Below are 19,480 nucleotides of genomic sequence, written 5' to 3' on the forward strand. Positions count from 1 at the left end.
ATGACATGTACACAACAGTAGATATTTGATCACTTGTTTTTTGACATTTTAGGGGAAGCTGAGCTTCCCTTGCAGTCTTAGAGCAATCGCCTCTGGAATCTACCCAAAATTATTTGGCACAAGATTGACACACTCTTAACTCAGCACCAGTCCACAGGGCATCCCACATGTGGGCAATATCACACAGTCACTCCACCTACAATTCTGTGTGTTTGGACTGTTGGAGGAAAGCCACACAGGAACAGGGAGAACACACCACACTCCTCACCGACAGTGACCCGAGGAGACTATCCCACCCAGGACTTTGCAGCTGCACAACAGCCCTCCACCGTTAATTAAATAAAATCAAATATGGCTGATGAAACTGAACATATCCATTTTTCAAAAGTGGTTTTCTGACCACTTATTACTTCAACATACACTGCTGTAGTTCAACCTTCCTTTTTCAGCCCCTTGTATTTAAATTAGTTGGAGCAGTTTCCCCACGTCTTGAAAAGAACCCATGCATTTGTCTGATTCGGAAACAGCTGCAGCCCTTAAGGTGGAATAGAAGAAAAAGAAGCAAATGTAGCTGTTTATTTTCCAGCTTGAGGGTTTTGTCACTTTAAATGAGGCAGTAGTTTTGTCCAGGCACCTGTAACAGCTTCACTGTTTATGGTGTTTAACGAAAACTTCAAATATTCTGGTATTAGTGTGATTATGTGAAAATAGCAGCAGCATTTAAGATGGAACTAATACTAGACCGTATAAAAACCTCAGTATATGTTCACTTTTCATTTTTCAGCTTGAAAGTTTGGTTCATGGTGCTGTGGCACTGTGATTAAGGTCATGGAGGACAGCTGTGCAGTGCACGCTACCTTTAAATATATTCCCTTGACTATGTTCATAGACTATTATTTAACAATCCATCCCTGAGAAGAACAGTCACAGGTTCACCTCACTGCTGTTCCCACAGCTCAGTTTCATGGAGTGTTTTTTTTTCCTCTTTTCATTTCCTCTTCTGATTATACACAAACTCTACCTAACTTGAGATGAACTTGTGGCTATATTTGGCACAGTAGCATGCAGAGCCATCCAAGAGCTGGAAGGTCAGGCTCATTCAGCATTGGTGTCTGGCCTTTTCCGACACAGACTGAGATTTCCTGAATCTTTCACAGTGCTATTGACAGTAGAGTGTGAAAGACCTAAACTATTTGCAATCTTTGTGCTGAGATATTAGAATTTTGATGCAACCTTTATACTTGTCCTGCTTATAGTCGGCTGGTTCAAAATGACCAATGAGAGGTTCATTGAAAAACTTTGTGCATGCTGTGAGTGAAATAAAGCTTCAAAATAATGAACACATTACAGATGCTTTTTTTATTGCTTTTTAGAAAAAAGTAATTAACATTTCCCAAAATAGGTTAGAATATTGATTCATTCATTGTTTGTAATCACTTATCCAGTTCAGGGTCGCGGTGGGGCCAGAGCCTACCCAGAATCATTGGATGCAAGAGATGAACACCATGGAGGGGGCGCCAGTCCTTCACAGGACAAGGGTTAGAATATTCATTCATTCATTCATTGTCTGTAACCCTTATCCAGTTCAGGGTCACGGTGGGTCCAGAGCCTACCTGGAATCATTGGGCGCAAGGCAGGAATACACCCTGGAGGGGGCGCTAGTCCTTCACAGGGCAACACAGACACACACACACATTCACTCACACACTCACACCTACGGACACTTTTGAGTCACCAATCCACCTACCAACGTGTGTTTTTTGGACTGTGGGAGGAAGCGGGTTAGAATATTTTATTCAAATAATAGACATGTAACAAAAAAAGTAGATTTAAAAAAAATTAAAATAAACATAACAGATTTGACAAATGATGCTGAACAGTATAAAATTATATAAATCTATGTTTGAAGAGGATTTCTGTAGAGAGCTGTTTTGAAGACAGATGAAAGCACTTTCTTGTCATTTACAAAGATCCCAGAGAGATTTAGTTTTCCTCCTGTGTCTGCTTCTGTTTAAATGGTTGTATATCACTCGTCCACACTGGGGTTCTGTGAATTTTGCGTCAGGTAGCTCTTCATGAATGGCAGCTTGTTGCAAGGCGTGCGGAGCAGGAGCCTGACGAGATGCCTCTTAAACTTCTCACCCACAAAGACATAAAGAAAGGGGTTCAAACAGCTGTGGAAATACGCCAAGGCTTCAGTGATCTGTAGACTTCTCTGAATCATCCTACTGGTGTTGCAGTCTGTATGGATGATCCCCTTCAATTCCAGGCCTTTTAGGAATGCTGCGATGTTGTATGGCGTCCAGCAGCAGAAGAAGACCACCATGACGAGGATGACAAGGCGCATGGCGTATTTCTTGGCTGTGCGAATTGTGAGGAGCCTCATCAGCACCATCATGAAGCAGTATCCCACAATGAGCAGTGTAACCAGCAGGCCCAGAATGTTCATTTTAAACAGACCAATGACTTTCAAGGAATGATCTTGTGTAAAATTTTCTTCTAAGCTGCTGTCTAGATATGCACTGCAAATTGTGTCATTACCTGTATCCTTAGTCTGAATGTACACCAGCTCAGGGAAAGATGCAGAGACAGATATGATCCAGATAATCAGACTCGCCAGAACCACATACATCTTGGTTCGAACCCTCAGGGCAAAGACGTCAAGGATCACAACCAAGTACCTGTCGATGGTCATCAACATGATAAGGAAGATGCCACCGTAGAACCCTACGTAATACATGCCTAGGACCAGTTTGCACATGGCCTGCCCAAAAATCCAGCTGTTGTTAGAGTAGTGAGCCAGGAAAGGAAGAGATAGGACCAGGAGGAGGTCGGCTAGAGCCAAGTTCAGAAGGCACACGTCTGTCATGCTTTTCAGCTGAGCTCCCATCATGATGACCCACAGTACCAGCACATTGCCAAAGAAGCCCACCAGGAAGACCAGGGAATAGAGTACCGGCAGTATATGGTTCCTGTGTGCTCTGTATACACAGGGTTCATGTAAAGTCAGGTCATCAGTGTAATAGCCAGAGTAGTCGTAGCTGGAAACAGGAGAAATTAGTGGTTACTTCTAGCACATCTTTACCACTCATCATTTCACTAACAACATGCAAATTGTATGCCCAAAATTACTAATCAACTACTAGTAAATTCAGCTACTTTAAAGTCCATAGAGACGATTCTATAATCTCCATAAAAATCACTGCCAATGGGATGCTCTGGAGTGGACATTTTCACAACGCTCAATATCCAGTGACAAGTGAGGGTTAGAAACGAATAAGCACTGGGCTATGGAACTGCATTCGCTGCAATGATGGAGCTGGAGTGTTGTGCTCTTTTTTTTTTATTTTATTTTATTTATTTATTTATTTTTTTCCTGAAACACCACTAATCATCTGAAACTGACCACACTAAAGCTTTTGTGGCTGAATATAATACAATAATCACAGCCGTTCTTCAAAACCTGGTGTAAAACCTTCCCACAGCAGTAGCCCAGATGACACGTTGATGTAAATCATTACTTGAATTTCATGACTCTTAGACCTGGTGGACAGTTAGTTGTCTGGTTTACTCTCGATCATCAGCGCAGAGTAAGGCCCTTTAATTAATTAATTGGTTTATAAAGATATAGTTTTAGAAAATACAAGTTCTCTAGATCTCACCTGTACTCCTCAGTAGTGGTGGTGGTTAAAGTTGTTAACTCCTCACTCTGTGTGCTCCACGACATGGTGATATGGAGAATGGCCAAAGTGCTGCTGGAAGGGACTTTATTTCACAAATTAAGCCCTAAACAGTTTGTGTGAAAATGTGTGTTATTTTATTATAGTTCATAATCCTTAAAAGAAGGTTTAACTCAAAATGCTCACCTGATTACGGTTATATCCAGAATCGTAGTTGAATTCACTTTCGCTGCCAGTCCAACAACAACTGAATCAAGAAAGGAACAAAGGTTGTAAATAACACTAGCGTTTTTTGCTCTGTGAGCCACATATGACCAACAAATGTCAAACTATTCAGAAAATATGAAGGAGCAGCTGCTCCACTCCGAGTCTTTCCGGATGTCAGAGTTCCTAATCTAAGGGAGAGTCCAGACACCCTGCGGAGAAAACTCATTTCAGCCGCTTGTACCCGCGATCTCGTTCTTTCGGTCACTACCCAAAGCTCGTGTCATAGGTGAGGTTTGGGACGTAGATTGAACGGTAAATCGAGAGCTTTGCTTTTCTGCTCAGCTCTCTCTTCACCATAACGGACCGGTACAGAGCCCGTATTACTGCTGACGCTGATCTGCCTGTCAATCTCCCGCTCCATCTTTCCCTCACTCGTGAACAAGACCCCGGGTATTTAAACTCCTCCACTTGAGGCAGGATCTCACTTCCAACCTGGAGAGAGCACTCCACCGTTTTCCGACTGAGTACCATGGACTCGGACTTGGAGGTGCTGATTCTCATCCCTGCTGCTTCACACTTGGCTGCAAACTGGCCCAGCAAGAGCTGGAGGTCCCGGTTTGATGAAGCCAACAAGACCACATCATCCGCAAAAAGCAGACATGGAATCCTGAGACCACTGAACCGGACACCTTCCATTTTTGGCTATGCCAAAATAAAATAAAAATTACTGCCAGCCATACGAACCAGACTCCTGCTCTGTTTATACAGGGACTGGATGGCTCGTAGCAAAGAGTCCAGTACCCCATACTCCCAGAGCACCCCCACAGAATATGCAGAGGGACACAGTCGAATGCCTTCTCCAGATCCACAAAACACATGTAGACTGGTTGAGCAAACTCCCACGCGCCCTCCAGGATCCTAGCAAGGGTAAAGACCTGGTCCTATGTTCCATGACCAGGGCGGAATCCGCATTGTTCCTCCTGGATCCGAGGTTCAACTATCAGTCGGACTCTCTTCTCCAGTACCCCCGCATAGACCTTACCGGGGAGGCTGAGGAGTGTGATCTCCTTATAGTTGGGACACACCCTCCGATCCCCCTTTTTAAAAAGGGGAACCACCACCCCAGTCTGCCAGTCTGCACTGCCCCCGATGTCCATGCGATGTTGCAAAGACGTGTCAGCCCGGACAGCCCCACAACAGCCTTGAGGAACCTGGGGCAAACTTCATCCACCCCTGGGGCCCTACTGTCAAGGAGTTTTCCTACCACCTGGGCCACCTCAGCTCCAGTGATAGACGAGCACCTGACAACTCAGCACCTCTCTTCACCCGATTGCCCAGAACATATGGCCGCAGGTCCGATGATACGACTATAAAGTCGATCATCGAAATGCGGCCTAGGGTATCCTGATGCCAGGTGTACTTGTGGACACCCTTGTACTCGAACAATGTGTTCGTAATGGACAAACTGTGACAGGCACAGAAATCCAATAACAGAACACCACACGGGCATAAGCACAAACAACCGTCAGAGCCCTTTCCCCAACCCGAAGGCGCAGAGAAATTACCCTCTTGTCCATTGGGGTAAACCCCAACGTACAGGCGCTAAGCTGGGGGGCTATGAGTAAACCCACTCCTGCCTTACACCTCTCACCCTGGGCAACTCCAGAGTAAAAGAGCATCCAGCCCCTCTCAAGGAGATTGGTCCCAGAGCCCATACTGTGTTTTGAGGTGAGCCTAATTATATCCAGTCGGTACCTCTCAATCTTCCCACCAGAGAGGTTACATTCCATGTTTCAATAACCGAGGATCAGAATGCCAGGGCCCTCGACCCCGACTGCCACCCGATCCACAATGCACCAGACCCGGATTACTACCTCTCCCACAGTTGGTGGGCCCATGGGAGAGTGCACCCTGTTGCTCCTTCCGGCTGAGCCGGCTGAACCAGGTGCTTGCCAAGGAGTGCCTCCCCCAGGCCTGGCTCCAGGGTGAGGCCCCGGTAACACTACTCCAGGCGAGGGAGGCTGTGTCCCTGTTCTTAATTTCTTCATCCTTGTCTTTATGGATCACTCTTTGTCTGGCCCATCACCTAGGACCAATTTGCCTTGGGTGACCCTACCAGGGGCTATTGTCCCCGACAACATGGCTCCTAGGCTCACCCAGGCACGCAAACCCCTCCACCGTGTTAAGGCGGTGATCAGTGGAGGGGCTTTTTTTCACCACTGTATAAATTAAATAGACAATGTATATATGTCTTGGTTTTCAACAACAATAAATATTCACCAAACTGCTATTTCAAATATTTACTGAACACTGAATATTTTAGCATCCCATCAGACATGATTTAAAATGAAATAAAAAGAAAACAGGGAAGGGGAGAGAGACCCCTGTCCAAAAAAGAGGCGCGAAGATTAATGTGTACAAGGGGTCAGAGGGGACACTCGCGCCCTTCAGGTGTTTACATCACTTCCGGTTAAACACCAAACATTTAAATTTATGGCCTTTTGGCAGACGCTCTTATCCAGAGCGACCCTGAGAGCAAAGAGACAGTGGACCACTGTTGACCCTGTCACATCCTGGCCCAATCCTGTTTATTTTCCCCTGCCATGTGGCTCTGTCTGTTTGTTGTTATTCCTATCTCCGCCCTCGTTCCACCCTAGCTCCACCTTTGTTCCGCCTCCTGGTCATTTTCCCTCGTTATCTGTGTCAGGTGTCTCTTGTTTGTTGATGTATATAAGTTCCGGTGTTGTCACTTCCTGTTATCGGTCATTTGTTATTGTATTGTATTGTTTGTTTCCTATCCCAGTCGTGCCATCATTCCTAGTCATTTGTTGTTGTTTTGTTTCTCTAGCTCGTTTCTTGTTCTCGTTCTCGTTCGGTCTCTTGCCTGTTTCATGCCCCAGTCCTGTATTGTTGTTTCGTGGTTTTTTTTCGTATATTCAAAGCCTTGTTATTTCGTGTTTCTCCTCAAGTTCGTTTGTCTTTGTTACTTCTATAATAAATTATTTGTGTTGTAGCGAGTGTGTCCGCTTCCGTTAGTCCACCCTTCATGTCCCCGTGACAGACCCACTGAGGGCAAAGTTGGAGGTCCACTAGTGTTTTACACAGCGTTTTCTGGGAGGACCACTGATGATTAAACAGAATTTTAGACAAAATGCCACATTTTAGCACTTTTTCATTCACAGTCCAATTTACATTTTTCTCCTTCATTAGGTTCTTCTGTTGTTCTTTATAAATAAGATTAGTAAATAATTGTAATCCAGCACAGTGTCAACATTTTTATCATTTAATCATTTTATATCAGACTTATACTCATTATTATATCTCTCATAGTTGTTGGTAATATTTGTATTAGTTTGTTTTCCAGAATAAAATCTCTGTGAATTTAAAATCTGTTTGAGGAGATTATAAATGAGTGGTCCGATGGTGGACCAGCAGTTGTCTACAGTCAGTGGTGTTCCAGCCTTTTTATGCCAGTGTACAGATATATGCTCGCTGTCTGGGGGATTACACGATTACTGGTATTACAGGTAGACACGCACAGTGTTAGGAGTCTTGCCCAAGGTTTCTTATTGGTGCACAGACTGGTTGTCCACACCTGGGATCGACCCCTGGTCTCTCACACCGGAGCCTAGGTGTTACCACTGTACCACACCAAACACCGCGGCTTCCAACCAAACTGGGCTCAATTTTACAGTGTTATTAGATACTAAAATGTGTATTTATTATATCTTATGAATGTTTGGAGGCTGTGACAAAAATGATCTAATCTCTCCCTTAAACCCTCACAAATACATTGGACAAACCTGTTGAACATGTTATTTATAAAAGCCACAAAAACAGACCGAGTCCGGTAAAGTTTGGTTTCATTTTCGGATTTTTTTGTCTTCAATTGCTCTCGAGCGGTGCGTGTAAATGGGTTAATACTTACATATTATTGTCTCTGGGCTCCGAGACAAGCAGCTACAACTCCTTTGATGTTCATGCGCTCTGTTTTATTTCTATACGCTGCCCACAACTCAGCAAGAGCTAAGGGGCCATCTACAAACTACACTACACAGTAAAAACGCAGCTGACGATTAGAGGGGTAAAAGGACTTCGTGTTTATTATTTGAAAATCGAGACTTGGGTGTCACCAATAATAAGTGAGAGGTTTGATAATAAACCTTTTTCTTAATATTTCTCTGTGTAGTGGCAAAATAATAATAAAAATTAAATTAATACATAAAGCCTGGCATTGCTGGTGATTACAGTTGCAGGGCATAATAAAACAATACATTTTAAAATATAGTTTTCTGTATATTATCAGAAGTTAGTAAAAGTAATATTAATAATAATAATATTTGCTCAAGTATAACCCACACGACATACCTTATATTGATAAATTGAACCATTACTGACTTGTGGTGATGGGTTTTTGAGGAAATAATTTCAATAGCTCTTGAAAATGATTGTATCCGTACACATGAGCTTAACAGCAGACCCGTGTGATGTTTAGGGTCCTTTTCTTGTCAGTAATTTGTAAGTATTTTGACCAGAGGAGGATAGGGTCCCCCCGTGTGAGTCTTAGTTCCTCCCAAGGTTTCTTTCTCAGCTCTGAGGGAGTTTTTCCTTGCCACTGTTGCTCCTGGCCTTGCTCACCTGGGGGATTTAGGTTTCATATTACAACTTTGTTTTGTACTGAGATTCTGTGAAGCTGCGTTGTGTCATCAGTTGTGAAAAGCACTATACAAAAAATCTGATTTGAGTTCTTGTGTTGCAGTCACACAGCTCCAGGGACATGAAGTTGTGGGTTCGAGTCCCGCTCCGGGTGACTGTCTGTGAGGAGTGTGGTGTGTTCTCCCTGTGTCTGCGTGGGTTTCCTCCAGGTGACTGTCTGTGAGGAGTGTGGTGTGTTCTCCCTGTGTCTGCGTGGGTTTCCTCCAGGTGACTGTCTGTGAGGAGTGTGGTGTGTTCTCCCTGTGTCTGCATGGGTTTCCTCCAGGTGACTGTCTGTGAGGAGTGTGGTGTGTTCTCCCTGTGTCTGCGTGGGTTTCCTCTGGGTGCTCCGGTTCCTTCCCACTGTCCAAAAACACACGTTGGTAGGTGGATTGGTGACTCAAATATTTCCGTGTGAGTGAATGTGTGTGTCTGTGTTGCCCTGTGAAGGACTGGCGCCCCCTCCAGGGTATATTCCCGCCCGGATAACGGTTACAGATAATGAATGAAAGAATGAATAAATAATGTGTAGGTAGACTGACCAGAGGAGGATAGGGTCCCTCCTTGTGAACCTTTATTCCTCCCAAGGTTTTATCTTCAGTTCTGAGGGAGTTTTCCTTGCCACTGTCGCCCCTGGCCTCACTCTCCTGGGGGTTTTGTTTCATGTTAAAACTTCTGTCTTTGCTAGAATTCTGAGAAGCTTATTGTGTGACATCAGTAGTTGTAAAAAGCGATATACAAATAAATTGGATTTGATTTGTTTTGTTTCAGTGCTAAACACTTGTGGGCGAGTCCAGATTTCCATTGCTGACTCTTACAAACTGCTCTTAGCAAAGAGGGTTCTTCACGTGTTCTTTATTAAAGGCATGTATTGTATTGTATTTGCATTGTATCAGCACTTTTCTTAAATGTCCAGCTGGTTACAGTAGAAAACTCGACTTTGGTGCAGTAGAGAAAATCATTTTTAAAAACGTGCTACAAAGATCCACAGACAACATACTCTCTCTGTCAGAAGAAGCAGTTCACTGAGCAGAAACTAACTATTTTACATGGTTCTATAGAGATCTCATTAAGAAAGGAACAATGTACTGTATATTTTACTAAATACAAAGCCATATGTTTAATATTCAAACAATAAGCCTACACTCTTACAACAAAGGGTTCTTAAAGTGTCCTTTATTAAAAACAATTGTTTAGAACCATTTCAACTTCAGAGAAGCATTTAAGTATGAAATAGTTCTTTGTGTGTAATTGGTTTTATATAAAATTCCTCAAGGAACCTCCTCTTTAAGGAAACCTTAAAAACTGCTCATTGTATAGTTTACTAATTTACTAAATAAAAACTCTTATTATTAATGGTCAAATGATAATCCCACACTCTTTAAAAAAGTGTTCTTCAAAGGTTATTAATAATGACAATGAAGAATCACTTGAATGACTGAAGTGTTTATTGGATGGTGAACTGTTTGGAAGATTGTTGGAGAATGTGTTGTATGTTGATGAATGATTTCACCAGGTGCAGAACCATTTATTCAATTGTTTGTGGTTCTGTACAGAACCCTTGAAGAACCATGTTTTTTTTAAAGAATGTAGAGTTTAAGGAGTTATTTAGATGAAAATTCCTGTCATCAACTGGAAAAGGAATCTAATATTAATATGCGGTTTCATGCTCTCATCAGTCAGGTGCAGCAGAAGCAGGCAGAAGCTTTTATTGTCCTCTGATTAAAACATATTATCGTGGACTGTGGCTACTCATCGTTGGTCGTTCCTGTGGAGCCTGAGTACACCGAGCCCTCGCCCCCAGACGGTTTAGTGCTGAGCGTAGTGCACTTGTTGAAGCAAACTGGAAATGACTGTTTCAGGGCCTTAATGAATAACGTCCTGAACTTCTGGCCAACGAAGGCGTAGATGATGGGGTTGAGGCAGCAGTGACTGAAGGCAATGGTCTCCACCCACTGCATGGACAGGCCAAGGTTCTGCTGCCATTCACAACTTTGTAAGTGCCCCGTATGATGAAGGAGGTACAGGAATGTGACCACGTTGTAGGGCGTCCAGAAGACAAAGAAAACTATAATCAAGACTATGATGAGCCTGATGGATTTGTGCTTCTTCTGAGACCTCATGTGGTACAAGGTGGGGATGATCTGAGAGTAGCAGAACACCATGACGGAGAGGGGGAGGATCAAGCTGATGATGTTCAGCTCTATGTAGCTGAATTGCCTCCAATAGGTGTCTGGGGGATATTCTGGTTTGCATGTTGATCTGTTAGACTCCTTCTTCTCCTCTGAGAATATCATGATTGGCAGGGAAGCCATCAGACTGAGTAACCACATAAAACCAGCCAAACCCATTCCCGCTTTGGCTGAGTGGTGCTGGGAAAATAGAGAGGCGTGTGCATGGACAATAACAACATAACGATCCACCATCATCAGGATCATGAAGAAGATACTGCCGTAGAAGCCCAGCATGTAGAAGGACGTCACAGCCTTGCACATGAAGTTCCCAAAGGTCCACTGGTTCATGGCGGCGTAGTGGGCCCAGAAGGGCAGAGAGATGAGGAACAGCAGATCAGACATCGCCAGGTTCAAGAGGCACACGTCCATCATGTTTGATCTCTCGCGGTATTTGATGAGGACATACACCACCAGGCCGTTGCCAATGAAGCCCACTATGAAGACTATGCTGTAGAGAGTGGGGAGGAAAACTCGGCCGAAGTCCTTTACATTGCGGTTGTTGCAGGGTGTGGCCTGTTCTTCATCATAACCGTAGTAATCATCAAAGTTAATGTCTGTTTAAAAAAGAAGAAAAGACCCAGAAAACCCATGGACTAATATTAATACACTGGAAATGGACAGTGTGCTGGATATTCATTAAACAACAAATCATTTTCACCAACAGTGAAACACTTTTTAAACAGAGCACATTTACAACAAAAGAGCTGAATGATCCATTCACCAGTTCCCTAATTGCTGTATAACTTGTATTAACCCCCACCAAAATATAGACAGGTTCAGTTTTGCAGATACAAAATTTGTATAAATTGTGCTGTAGTTTGAATGTTAGATCCTCTTTTGTAAGTCACTTTGGATAGAAGCGTCTGCCAAATGCATAAATGTAAATGTAAATAAATGTAAATGTATTCCCACCTTGTGCCCAATGATTCCAGGTAGGCTCTGGACCCACCGTGACCCTGAACTGGATAAGGGTTACAGACAATGAATGAATGAATGAATAAATAATGTGTAGGTAGACTGACCAGAGGAGGATAGGGTCCCTCCTTGTGAACCTTGATTCCTCCCAAGGTTTCATCTTCAGTTCTGAGGGAGTTTTCCTTGCCACTGTCGCCCCTGGCCTCACTCTCCTGGGGGTTTTGTTTCATGTTAAAACTTCTGTCTTTGCTAGAATTCTGAGAAGCTTATTGTGTGACATCAGTAGTTGTAAAAAGCGATATACAAATAAATTGGATTTGATTTGTTTTGATTCAGTGCTAAACACTTGTGGGCGAGTCCAGATTTCCATTGCTGACTCTTACAAACTGCTCTTAGCAAAGAGGGTTCTTCACGTGTTCTTTATTAAAGGCAGTAGTTCAGTTTTAAATGTCAGAAGTTCATCAGAACGTATTGTATTTGCATTGTATCAGCACTTTTCTTAAATGTCCAGCTGGTTACAGTAGAAAACTCGACTTTGGTGCAGTAGAGAAAATCATTTTTAAAAACATGCTACAAAGATCCACAGACAACATACTCTCTCTGTCTGAAGAAGCAGTTCACTGAGCAGAAACTAACTATTTTACATGGTTCTATAGAGATCTCATTAAGAAAGTAACAATGTACTGTATATTTTACTAAATATAAAGCCATATGTTTAATATTCAAACAATAAGCCTACACTCTTACAACAGAGGGTTCTTAAAGTGTCTTTTATTTAAAACAATTGTTTAGAACCATTTCAACTTCAGAGACATTTTTAAGTATGAAATAGTTCTTTGTGTGTAATTGGTTCTATATAAAATCCTTGAAGGAACCTCCTCTTTACGGAAACCTTAAAAACTGCTCATTGTATAGTTTACCAATTTACTAAATAAAAACTCTTATTATTAATGGTCAAATGATAATCCCACACTCTTTAAAAAAGTGTTCTTCAAAGGTTATTAATAATGACAATGAAGAATCACTTGAATGACTGAAGTGTTTATTGCATGGTGAACTGTTTGGAAGATTGTTGGAGAATGTGTTGTATGTTGATGAATGATTTCACCAGGTGCAGAACCATTTCTTCAATTGTTTGTGGTTCTGTACAGAACCCTTGAAGAACCATGTTTTTTTTAGGAATGTAGAGTTTAAGGAGTTATTTAGATGAAAATTCCTGTCATCAACTGGAAAAGGAATCTAATATTAAAATGCGGTTTCATGCTCTCATCAGTCAGGTGCAGCAGAAGCAGGCAGAAGCTTTTATTGTCCTCTGATTAAAACATATTATCATGGACTGTGGCTACTCATTGTTGGTCGTTCCTGTGGAGCCTGAGTACACCGAGCCCCCGCCCCCAGACGGTTTAGTGCTGAGCGTAGTGCACTTGTTGAAGCAACCTGGAAATGACTGTTTCAGGGCCTTAACGACTAATCTCCTGAACTTCTGGCCAACGAAGGCGTAGATGATGGGGTTGAGGCAGCAGTGACTGAAAGCGATGGTCTCCACCCACTGCATGGACAGGCCCAGGTTCTGCTGCCATTCACAACTTTGTAAGTGCCCTGTGTGATGAAGGAGGAACAGGAATGTGACCACGTTGTAGGGCGTCCAAAAGACAAAGAAAACAATAATCAAGACTATGATGAGCCTGATGGATTTGTGCTTCTTCTGGGACCTCATGTGGTACAAGGTGGGGATGATCTGAGAGTAGCAGAACACCATGACGGAGAGGGGGAGGATCAAGCTGATGATGTTCAGCTCTATGTAGCTGAATTGCCTCCAATAGGTGTCTGGGGGATATTCTGATTTGCATGTCGATCTGTTAGACTCCTTCTTCTCCTCTGAGAATATCATGGTTGGCAGAGAAGCCATCAGACTGAGTAGCCACATAAAACCAGCCAAACCCATTCCCGCTTTGGCTGAGTGGTGCTGGGAAAATAGAGAGGCGTGTGCATGAACAATGACAACATAACGATCCACCGTCATCAGGATCATGAAGAAGATACTGCCGTAGAAGCCCAGCATGTAGAAGGACGTCACAGCCTTGCACATGAAGTTCCCAAAGGTCCACTGGTTCATGGCGGCGTAGTGGGCCCAGAAGGGCAGAGAGATGAGGAACAGCAGATCAGACATCGCCAGGTTCAAGAGGCACACGTCCATCATGTTTGATCTCTCGCGGTATTTGATGAGGACATACGCCACCAGGCCGTTGCCAATGAAGCCCACTATGAAGACTATGCTGTAGAGAGTGGGGAGGAAAACTCGGCCGAAGTCCTTTACATTGCCGTTGTTGCAGGGTGTGCCCTGTTCTTCATCATAACCGTAGTAATCATCAAAGTTAATGTCTGTTTAAAAAAGAAGAAAAGACCCAGAAAACCCATAGACTAATATTAATACACTGGAAATGGACAGTGTGCTGGATATTCATTAAACAACAAATCATTTTCACCAACAGTGGAACACTCTTTAAACAGAGCACATTTACAACAAAAGAGCTGAATGAACCATGAATGAACCATTCACCAGTTCCTTAATTTTGTATAACTTCTTTTAACCCCCACCAAAATATAGACAGTTTCAGTTTTGCAGACACAACTTGTGTTATATCTATAGAAAGCAGTCATTTATATAGAGGGATTTGAAGCAACTGCACATGAACCTAAGGTCATCACACCAAGTCAGGTGCTAAGCACAGGCTAGAGGAGTGTAACCAGTCCATCCACTGAGCAGCAGACCTGTTTACTTCTGAGTGTTGGCACATCATTAAATATCTTTGGGATTTGCTGGAATGGAACGAACCACTCTCCATCAGTTCACTAATGCCCCTGTGTCTGAACCTTTCTGGACCCTCACAGAATTTCTTCTCTTTAAAACAAACAAAGAAACAAAACACAGTTTGGACACTTGCACATTCAAAATGTCTTCTCAAATGAAGGCTATTAATGGGATGATCAGGTGTTACAACACAGTTGGACATAGTGTAAAAACTTATGGTCTGTCCATCAGAAGGAAATAGTAGAAATAGAAAACAGGAATGGAAAGTGCTCCATCTGTGTTTTTTCTTTGGTTTTGGTTTTTACGAGGCTCAGCAACAATACAAACTTTGAACTGTAGCAGACAGAACTGTGTCATATCTCACTCTGATCACCACGCTGTAAACAGTGGATAAGCCATGGCTCTCTCCTGACTCTATCCCTTTATCCCTGGTTCTGGGGCTGCTCTGGTTCAAACAGACGGTGGAGATGTGGGGGAGGTGGTGTGATGGAAAGCACACAGGTTCATAAAGATTAGAGCTTGGTTGAAAAGGACTATAAGGGATAGAACTATTGAATTTGCAGAATGTTGATGGACAATTAATTTTTCTGTTCTCTTTATCTTAAAACCCAGCTTTGGTATGAAAATGAAACTGTGGAATGATAACAATGATACATTTCAAGTTCGTGCTGTAATGTGAAGTATTGACAACGGTCAGTGATCTTCATGTCACTCGCACCGCAACCTTGGACCACAGCAGTATCTCATATAACAGGACGGACCCGAGTGTATTACTGCTTAAATACAAATCAAAAAGACCATGGAAATCCTGTTACTCTCTTCATAGCAAACTACAAAACTGAAGGCTGTACTGTACTGAAATAACACTAATGAATTACATTTAAACCTAACTCCCAGGTTTAAAAACACGGGACCCTGTCCCAAATCTGCAGTTTGTAAAACCATCTGAAACACTGTAGACTCTCTACACTGCACTTTAGTGTCTGCATTCAAACTAATAACAGCAAAGCAGTGGTTTCCAGATTTTGCAATAATGAAAAACTTACAAAAGCTGCTGTTGTCTGTGAAGTAGTCCATGTTGCATTAGTCCAAGAGCTGACAGTGAAGTCACAGAGGCAGCCCACTGTAGCTGCTGTGTATCAAGTGGCGGAGCTACAGTTTTCTGAGGCGGGTTTTAAAGACACTGAAGAACTGAAAAATTCTCTCTACCAAAACTATTTGTTCTTATCTAAATGTATCAGTGTCAACACATACCCTGGCACACTGAGTGTGTATTATATATAGTGTGATATATAGATGACTTAAAAATGTACTGAGATTCAACTGTTACTTATTCCATCCTTGTTGTAATGTAATATAGTTATGTAATATAGTGTATACATGGTGTAACCCAGTGGTTCTCAAAATATTTATATATCATTCCCCATCTCAGACGAAGGGGGATTTCCGTGCCCCACCTGTCCCATATCGCCCCCCCCCCAAAAAAAATGGTAATAAAACACACATGCAAAATATGCATTACAATTTTCTAATATATGTTAAGCTACTAAATCAGTAGCTTAACTTTATAACACCAGAGACAACATTAACATCACTGTTCAAACATTCAAAAATACAGAAAATTGACCAAAATACAGAAATATTTAAACTGTGGTTAAGTTTCTGTGCAAAAATGTGTAAAGGCAGGTGCAGGGCGTAGGAGTGAGTTTGATATTGGGTGTGGTGTGTTCTCCCTGTGTCTGCGTGGGTTTCCTCCAGGTGACTGTCTGTGAGGAGTGTGGTGTGTTCTCCCTGTGTCTGCGTGGGTTTCCTCCAGGTGACTGTCTGTGAGGAGTGTGGTGTGTTCTCTCTGTGTCTGTGTGGGTTTCCTCCGGGTGCTCTGGTTTCCTCCCACAGTCCAAAAACACATGTTGGTAGGTGGATTGGTGACTCAAAAAGTATCCGTAGGTGTGAGTGTGTGTGTGTTGCCCTGTGAAGGACTGGCACCCCCTCCAGGGTGTATTCCTGCCTTGTGCCCAATGATTCCAGGTAGGCTCTGGACCCACCGTGACCCTGAACTGGATAAGGGTTACAGATAATGAATGAATGAATGATTCCTATGTAGATAAGGCAGTCAAATACTGCATTTATAATGATGTGGAAGAGCATTTCATTAACATTGACGTTAGAGAGTGAGGCTGTGTTCCAAAAAACACATTATGGAACTTTACATACTACACTACAGAGACACTGCTGAGGGTGGTATATAAGTGCCGGTCATACAATTAGAATATCATGAAAAAGTTGATTAATTTAGTAATTCCATTCAAAAAGTGAAACTTGTATATTATACTCATTCATTACACACACATTGATATATTTCAAGTGTTTATTTCTTTTAATTTGATGATTATAACTGACAACTAATGAAAACCCCAAATTCAATATCTCAGAGAATTAGAATAATGTGAAAAGGTTCAATAGTGAAGACACCTGGTGCCACTCTCTAATTAGCTAATTAACTCAAAACACCTGCAAAGGCTTTTAAATTGTCTCACAGTCTAGTTCTGTAGGCTACACAATCATGGGGAAGACTGCTGACCTCACAGTTGTCCAAAAGAGAACCACTAACACCTTACACAATCAGCGCAAGACACAAAAGGTCATTACTAAAGAAGCTGGCTGTTCACAGAGCTCTGTGTCCAAGCTCATTAATAGAGAGGGAAGGGAAGGAAAAGATGTGGTAGAAAAAAGTGTACAAGCGATAACTGCACCCTGGAGAGGATTGTGAAACAAAACTCATTCAAAAATGTGGGGGAGATTCACAAAGTCTGGACTGCAGCTGGAGTCAGTGCTTCAAGAACCACCATCACACAGACGTATGTAAGACATGGGTTTTAGCTGTCGCATTCCTTGTGTCAAGCCACTCTTCCAAAATGGACTGGACTGCTGTTGAGTGCTACACAGTGATGTTCTCTGATGGAAATAAATTTTGCATTTCCTTTGGAAATCAAGGTCCCAGAGTCTGGAGGAAGAGAGGAGAGGCACAGAATCCACATTGTTTGAGGTCTACTGTAAAGTTTCCACAGTCAGTGATGGTTTGGGGTGCCATGTCATCTGCTGGTGTTTGTCCACTGTGTTTTCTGAGGTCCAAGGTCAAAGCAGCCGTCTACCAGGAAGTTTTAGAACACTTCATGCTTCCTGCTGACCGAGATGCAGGAGATACAGATTTCATTTTCCAACAGGACACAGTGCACAGCCACTATCAGAGCAAGCTGGGCTCTCATAACACCTGAGTAGTGCCACAGACTGATCGACTCCACGTTGCACCGCATTGCTGCAGTAATTCAGGCAAAAGGAGCCCCAACTAAGTACTGAGTGATGTACATGTTCATACTTTTCAGCTGTACAGCATTTCTAAAAATTCTTTTTTTTTGTATTGGTCTTAAGTAATTTTCTGAGATACTGAATTTGGGGTTTTCATGAGTTGTCAGTTATAATCATCAAAATAAATAAACACTTGAAATATCAGAGTATAATAGTTTCATATAAGGTTTCAGTTTCTGAATCGAATTACTGAAGTAAATCAACTTTTTCATGCTATTCTAATTTTATTACCAGCAGGTAGGTGTCGCAGTCACACAGCTCCAGGAACCTGGAGGTTGTGGGTTCGATTCCCGCTCCGGGTGACTGTCTGTGAGGAGTTGGTGTGTTCTACCCGTGTCCGCATGGGTTTCCTCCGGGTGCTCCGGTTTCCTCCCACAGTCCAAAAACACACTTGGATAAGCGGTTACAGATAATGAATGAATGAATGAATGAACTCTCAGATCCTCCTCTGTTTCCCTAACAGTTAAATACAAGCCTCTTTCATAACTGTAAATAGCTGCTGTAATGTAAAATTGTTTAGACATGTATTTCAATTACATTCTGATGTAAATAGCTTTATTTAAAAAGCTGTGTTAACAGCACAGTGGTGCTCCAGGTAGCGTCTCTGTCACGCAGCTCCAGGGTTGTGGGTTTGAGCTCCACTCCGGGTGACTGTGAGGAGTGTAGTGTGTTCTTCCTCCCACACAGACTCAGAGAGAACACACCACACTCCTCACAGACAGTCACCCGGAGGAAACCCACGCAGACACAGGGAGAACACACCACACAGACAGTCACCTGGAGGAAACCCACGCAGACACAGGGAGAACACACCATACTCTTCACAGACAGTCACCCGGAGCGGGAATCGAACCCACAACCTCCAGGACCTTAGAGCTGCGTGACTGCAACGCTATCTGCCGCGCCACCGTGCCGCCCTACATTTAGACAAATATATTTAAAATATTCAATATTCAGATTCAAATATTTGCCATTGATTTAGATCCATAGTCTAATGTTTTTACTCATAATACCCTTTGTTTTAATGTGATGTGACAGTAAACCTGCTTTGTTTTGAATGTTTTCACACAGAAAGCTAAATCTAAGCTTGGTTTAATGTAAGACTTTTAACTTGAAATTCCCAGAGTTTATTTTCTTTCTGTCACTCCATTAAACCCTGTTCCTGAACCTGAAAATGTAAAAAATGAAATGGGTATAAATGTATGATCAGGTTCTCTTTGTGTTTCTAGTTGCGTTAAGCCCAGTATTCCCCAGCAGAGGGCGCTGCTGGCACGCGAATAAATTCTGTGAGTCCGGATGGCGCTAAAACTTGGGTGTTCACAAACTATTAGGACTTGTGTGAAGTGCAGGGCTGTTAAAGGACATTGCTCACTTTGGTATTTACTGCATTTGGCTTTTTCACTCGTCTGTGAAAATGTAAATACTGTATGTTTAGTTAAAAAGCTTCATCATCATCTTCATTTTTGGAAGATGGGGCCACCCAGAACCACAGGGAGCAAAGCTGGAACACAACCTGTCACTCACTCACTCACACTGTCGAAGTCACTCACACGCTCCCCTGTGGACAGTTT

The 19,480-nt window shown here is 42.6% G+C and overlaps 3 protein-coding genes across 4 annotated transcripts; all 3 read right to left on the reverse strand.

Moving 5' to 3' along the window:
* Positions 1–1,397: 1,397 nt before the first annotated feature.
* LOC136708951 (C-C chemokine receptor type 3-like) lies at positions 1,398–7,898 on the reverse strand. 2 transcript variants are annotated; one of them, XM_066683874.1, is made up of 4 exons: positions 7,816–7,898; positions 3,867–3,927; positions 3,663–3,786; positions 1,398–3,041 (listed from the first exon to the last, which is right to left on the reverse strand). In XM_066683874.1, exons 3-4 carry the CDS (start codon positions 3,725–3,727, stop codon positions 2,027–2,029), a joined length of 1,080 nt encoding a protein of 359 aa, XP_066539971.1. In that variant the 5' UTR covers positions 3,728–3,786; positions 3,867–3,927; positions 7,816–7,898; the 3' UTR covers positions 1,398–2,026. The 2 variants fall into 2 exon arrangements, with proteins under 2 accessions (XP_066539971.1, XP_066539972.1); XM_066683875.1 differs by lacking the exon at positions 3,663–3,786 and having other exon boundaries at positions 7,816–7,826.
* Positions 7,899–10,203: 2,305 nt separating this feature from the next.
* Positions 10,204–11,961, reverse strand: LOC136708056 (C-C chemokine receptor type 5-like). Its single transcript, XM_066682317.1, has 2 exons — positions 11,835–11,961; positions 10,204–11,370 (listed from the first exon to the last, which is right to left on the reverse strand). Exons 1-2 carry the CDS (start codon positions 11,959–11,961, stop codon positions 10,331–10,333), a joined length of 1,167 nt encoding a protein of 388 aa, XP_066538414.1. The 3' UTR covers positions 10,204–10,330.
* A 265-nt stretch (positions 11,962–12,226) lies between these two features.
* On the reverse strand, positions 12,227–15,620 carry LOC136708057 (C-C chemokine receptor type 5-like). Its single transcript, XM_066682318.1, has 2 exons — positions 15,590–15,620; positions 12,227–14,113 (listed from the first exon to the last, which is right to left on the reverse strand). Exons 1-2 carry the CDS (start codon positions 15,618–15,620, stop codon positions 13,074–13,076), a joined length of 1,071 nt encoding a protein of 356 aa, XP_066538415.1. The 3' UTR covers positions 12,227–13,073.
* Positions 15,621–19,480: the final 3,860 nt, after the last annotated feature.

The sequence above is a fragment of the Hoplias malabaricus genome, chromosome 10, assembly GCF_029633855.1.
Source record: "Hoplias malabaricus isolate fHopMal1 chromosome 10, fHopMal1.hap1, whole genome shotgun sequence".
NCBI classification, from domain to species: Eukaryota; Metazoa; Chordata; class Actinopteri; order Characiformes; family Erythrinidae; genus Hoplias; species Hoplias malabaricus.